The sequence below is a fragment of the Mercenaria mercenaria genome, chromosome 15 (genome assembly GCF_021730395.1).
Source record: "Mercenaria mercenaria strain notata chromosome 15, MADL_Memer_1, whole genome shotgun sequence".
In the NCBI taxonomy this organism is placed as follows: Eukaryota; Metazoa; Mollusca; class Bivalvia; order Venerida; family Veneridae; genus Mercenaria; species Mercenaria mercenaria.
The window spans coordinates 32,903,589-32,909,654 of NC_069375.1; the positions used below are offsets into that span (position 1 = coordinate 32,903,589).

General features: G+C 33.3%; 1 protein-coding gene across 1 annotated transcript in view; it reads right to left on the reverse strand.

Moving 5' to 3' along the window:
- The window catches only part of LOC128549011 (uncharacterized), a 128,738-nt gene that overhangs the window by 5,864 nt on the left and 116,808 nt on the right, over positions 1-6,066 (reverse strand). The window contains exons 2-7 of the mRNA XM_053524949.1: positions 5,779-5,973; positions 5,303-5,575; positions 3,738-3,932; positions 2,624-2,779; positions 1,761-1,862; positions 791-881 (exon numbers count right to left, since the gene is read on the reverse strand). Of these exons, the coding sequence (XP_053380924.1) occupies positions 791-881; positions 1,761-1,862; positions 2,624-2,779; positions 3,738-3,932; positions 5,303-5,575; positions 5,779-5,893 (932 nt within the window). The 5' untranslated portion in view covers positions 5,894-5,973. The remainder of the gene's footprint in view (positions 1-790; positions 882-1,760; positions 1,863-2,623; positions 2,780-3,737; positions 3,933-5,302; positions 5,576-5,778; positions 5,974-6,066) is intronic.

Here is a 6,066-nt window from a genome sequence, read left to right on the forward strand (position 1 = left end):
TTTCTTGGATAGGAAATTTATGACCTATATGATAAGCCGCTATAAAACAGGAAATGCAAAGTATACGCCACAGCGCCACCACTTCTGCATAGCGCCGTCACTAATTGGATATCTGCGACATTTTAAAAAAATACTGGTATAATTCTTTTAAGGGAGGTTTTATAATCACTAATACTTGTCTGTGTAAAGATCGTACATAGTTAAACCATTTGAATGTGTGAAAATGTTCATACAATGTGTCTATGCATCATAAACTGGTTTCAATACAGACATATATCAAAATGCGCAAACGTCCGAATCAGGAAGAAAGGTCTGTACACCACAATTTACTTAAGACTTTAACACAGTTAAATTCAGGCGTAGTAAGTGTTCTTACACGGCAGTGCATTCTCCGATTTTCGGTATAAGTTATATCGATAAAAATATAAGACAGGATGTAAATTCTTACAATTAGAAACCGGCGAAAGCTGCACCTCGGAAATGTCGACACCACTTTGTGATGGTGGTTTAGGGTTTAGTAGTCGTAGATAAGGTAATCATAGTTAATAATCATCTTAAGTGAATAAAAAATGATTCATTCGCGACCTCTTATCCACAAAAGCAGCAAGACAATTTCATTTTAGTGTGTAGTTTATAATGTAGCAGTAGCAATCTAAAATATTTTTCTTCTTTAAATGTACATATTTGTAATCTTACGTATCCTTAAAATAATATTCTGTATAAGTTACAATATTCAGCTTGATTATTTTCCAAGAAGAAACTTTACAATATCGAAGTGGTGTACACATACCTAATACATTTCTTCCACAACAGTATGCTGACGGCAACTACTGATAGAACGAAAGCAACCGAACTGACGACAGCAACAACAATCAACACAGCTGTAAGTGAAAATATTCATACAGTCAATATCATATTATCAAACAAAACAAAACAACTGATTATGATGGATACAAGATGAAATAATATATAGTATTTAGCAATTTCATGTGTAGAATAAACAGAAACAAGACAAAGCATCCAAAATGAACTCTAGTGGCATTGTCCTACGACCATATATTGTAAACATAGTTATACTAGCATTATGGGGTATACTGGCATTTGTTATAAAAGTACTGTAACTTTCAACTCCTCTTTTCAAGACCTCTTAGTCAAAGGTTTTTTCAAGTCTAATGTAGAAATGTATTTTAAGCATGTATCGAAACCCGTTTCGGTGCGAGGTTATACGCAATAAAACAAACTTAAGGAAAGAAAATAATTGTCTGTTTATCATCATTATTACTGCTATTTTAATACTTGTTTACGTAAACGACATAAAGTCATATTTAACTGTATATAGTATTTTTTCGAAAAACATTTAATTTGTAATGACATTGATATTCAACAGATTGTCATGAGTATCTGATAATACGTAAGACGTTAGAGTATCTAGAAACGTAAGATGTTAGGCATACTGCGGTTGACAAGTATTCGTGCTCCGTAGTATTGTGTTCTCAAAATAATGTTATATTTTGAAATTGCATATCGCTCTGTTCAACAAATACCAAACTAAAAATCATCGCGTATATCTCCTAATCTTCACTATAACATATTTGATGTAGACGAACTTATAAACAAAACTCCAAACATTTAAAGGTAAAATACGTTTTTACGAATTTACAATCATATCAAGTTCGTAGCCGGTACGTTTGTAATTAATGTATTAATAAGATATGTTGTACCAGATATCTGAAAGTTTAGTATGCATAAATATCATTTACTATTATTAGTTGGTTCACTGTCATCTGTGTTATCGGCACCATCATTATCATTATCATCAGCATCGTTGTCGTCGGAATCATTATCAGTAACTGCTTTTTCCACTGAAAGGGAAACATAAAAATAATACTTTATCCATTTTGAACATTAAAACAGTTTGAGACAGTACGAAAATAGGTGTATTTATTACTGCTTTAGGTATTCATGAACATTTGCATAATTGAGTTTGAGATGATATGTTTCTAAGTGTATTTTCGATTACCTTAAGTATTCATGAAAGTTTACGCTTTAAAGAAAGCGTATTTACTAGTGCCTTATGTTGGGAATCAGTTTGATATTCTAGCTAGTTTGAGATTATCAGTAAGTGTATCTACTTTTTTTTAGCTTTTCATGAATTTTGACCGTTCAGGTATGTATCAGTTTTAATTCCGCTATAAACACATTAAATATATATTTTGTCACTTACGAGAGTTGTAATTCAACAATTAACATAATGGAAGTATCTTATTTCTCTTACTAGAGTTGTACTCAACAATAAACACAATGACTGTATCTTGTATCACTTTCCGGAGAACTAGTCAATACAATGAATGCCTCTTATATCATTTACCAGAGTAACATTCAACACAATAATTATATCATACATCAAATATCGGAGCAACTTCAACACAGTGAATGCATCTTGTATCACATACCAGAGTAACATTCAACACAATAATTATATCATATATCAAATATCGGAGCAATTTCAACACAATGAATGCATCTTGTATCACTTACCAGAGTAACATTCAACACAATAATTATATCATATATCAAATATCGGAGCAACTTCAACACAATGAATGCATCTTGTATCACTTACCAGAGCACTCTGATACATCAGATGCACCGTATGTCGGTGTGGTATATCCTGTAGGACAAGTCAAACAGGTGCTTTGTCCGGTCAAAGGCTGATAGGTTCCCGGTTCACAATCAACACATATGGTATCTTCTAGTTTGGTTCCAACAGCACATTTAGCTTAATAAGGATTAACAAAAAGTCACTAATATGTACAATTCCAGAGCAATAAATAAGTTTTATGTATTGATTACTACAGATATTTTCAATTTTTATTGAAACATGTAACATTTCCTTAAAATGGGGTTTTTAGTGAGGTAAAACAATTCCTTTGTATTGCCTTGACATGTTTTATGTCATAACAGATTTACACTTAGCATAACCTCCTGTCTGAAACACTTTTTGATGACATTACATTCGACCTACTACAGGGTCGATACTTCCTACCTAACAATCTTCATGTGAAGTAATACAGTATATAATCAGATATGACAGATGACCTACCAACCGTCCATAACCTCCTGCCTTAGCATTTTATATTGCTTTGTAGAGTCCATTATCTCCTGTCTAACACACATCATTTGATAATACACTATATAATTTGCCACAGAGTCAAAACCTTATATCCGTAATCCTTTAGAGGACGAGAAAGATATCCTATCTCACGTTCCATTAATTCCTGTCTGAAATACCTTATGACACATGTCGTCTGTTAGGTCCTTCTCTAAATATTATAAAGAAAGCTAAAAGAAGAACAAAAAAAAGCAAACAAAAAAACCCAAAAAACAAAAAACAAAAAAACCCAAAAAAACGACAAATCTATTACAAAATCCATCAACTCTACCTAGAACCTTTTGCATGTGAAAAACATAACCTACTAGCTAGTACATTTCGACTGCCTTATGCACTCTTTCTGAAATGGCAACTGACTTACGATTTCATCAATATTGGCTTAAACATTTTGTATGACAAAATGCGTGACCCAACTCTTTGAGTCTATCAGCTTCTAACCGAAACAACTTTGAAGGCACCGAGTGCATCATCTTACTAAAACACTTTGTATGAATCTTACGTGAACCACCACCAAGTTCATCAGCTCCTGACTTAACCACTTTGTATGACAAAACACATGACCTACCACATAGTCCATCAGCTCCTGCATATCCACTGGGGCATGTCACTGTTGCTACGATACTTGCCGTATCACTCGCCAGTGTATAATCTACACCATCTACAGTGACTTGGAATATCGATGCCGTGTTGTTCTGAATGAACTCGATGACCTCGGTTATTGCATTAAGCGCAATAAGCAATTCTGTCATTGCAGAGGTTTCTGAAGGGAAAATGATGTAGAACACATTAAGATGGTAAAAAATATGTCTAACATAGAACAGTCGCAAATTATAATACTCGGTTTATGTAGCGCCCTTTTCATGATAAACATAGCTCAAATGCAAATGCAAATGCAAATGGCCTCTGAATTACTACAGTTATTCATATTTCTTAATATTAATAAAGTAAATGATATTTTCCCTACATAATACATTTTGCCCATTGTTATATGCTTATGCTATTATACTAGCTTATATTCAAAGTTACCTCAAGTATGCCTTTTTGGATATAGTTTTAGCAATTTTACGTGTACAAAACCGAACATAACTATTGAATGTAATTTGTCATATGTACTAGCATTTACATTTACCGTAATATCATCTTTGAAAACCAGTAAACTTTGTGGTATTAGCTTTATAACGATTACACTTTTGTTCTCATACCATACGGTGTCAACATTCTTTTATATTGGTATATTTTAAGGTATTAGGCCCATAATAGAGTACCTCCTTCTTGAAGAGTATTCAATTCCTACCATAAACCTACTTTGACAGCAATTTTCAGGGGGGCGTAGGTTCAAGCCCTACTGGGACCAAATTTTTTTTCCTTGTTTTCCTTTTTTTACTAGTAAGTTTTTACTTCTTTCAAGACTTGTTATTGATTTATTGTACAAAAATGGAAAAAAAATCATTTGATATGCGATTTCTTGCTGTTAAAAGTGAATTTACATCTAAAACAGAAGGGGTAGAGTTAGACATCTTTAAAAATACTGAGTTACATGCGGTAAAAGTTCTCTATTTTCCCTTCATTCTTTAGATTACATATTGTGGAAGAAATGTAGGTAGGTTTTACTTCTGCCCCAAGGTTATTTTTGAATGAAGTGAGCAAAATTCAAAACAGACCCGCAGGATCGACCATAATTTTTCAATATTGGAGTTGGAATTCTGTCTGATTAAATCCGGTTACTCGAGGCACCTAGAAAAATAATATTGACAGTTTTTATTTTAAGTTTATGATTGTTTACCAATAGTTTGATGTTTCTTCATAAAAAATAATGGAATAATAAATTCTCTGAAAACGTGTTAGATAAAGGCAACCACTTTGAAATTTATCTCTACTTGAGCTTTAGGAAATACCATAAATTAGACAAAATTTATAAAAAACGGCACGGTAAAAGTTTTTAAAATTTGCATATAAGTGCGAAGCACGGTCAGCTGTAAGAATATACCCAGTAAATGCCATTTTTAAACATTACTATTAGGGGCCCAATACCTTAATTCATATTTGTCTCAAATCGTGAAATATGTGTTTTTGGTGGTGGGTGTGTAAATATTAGGCTAGAACAATTTAGGACCTAAACATGTTGATTACCTGTTCCATTAGAAAGATAGTCCCCTAGAGCTAAATCGCCTGTGTCTGTAAGTCTAATAGAGAATTGCATTATTAACGTTGATGACGTAGATCTCCGTTTTCGACTTAAATCGGAAACTGTTGATGTCACTTCACATAACCCACTTTTAACACACCCGACCTCAGAGAACTGTTGTTCGACAGCTGTTGTAACACCAGGATGATCAGATCCGGAGATCGGGTTTGCGTAAGTTACGATAGTCTGTGTGCCAAATATATCTGGTCTTGAAACATCTGTAAGTAAAACATAAATTTCTGATATAACATAATTGAAAAGGATTTTTTTCCAAATCAATAGGCTTCTTTATATCTGTTGCTACATCGTTGCAAAGTTATCACTTGTCTTGATAATATTAGTTGTTTCAATCTGAACGTGTCTTCAACATTTGATGGAATAAGAAAAAGCGCTTTTTTAAACTCTAGAATTACATACATACCGACGCATTCGGGGGTCTTATCTATAGGTAGCCATGTGTGATTTGTCGATTCGCCACAGGTGTATTCAAACGATTTCTGACCGTTAGGCAATGTTTTTCCATTTACACATGTCATGTTACACTTTTGCAGGTTTTCTGATTCAATGTCAACGCAGTTAACTACCGTTCCTATCTTTCGTTGCAGACGTGGGCATGCTGTAAAATGTAAATGCATGAGCAAAGATTAATTCGTTTAATGTCTAATGTTGAACTGTTTAATTTCGAAACTCTATGATTTTATTTATAATG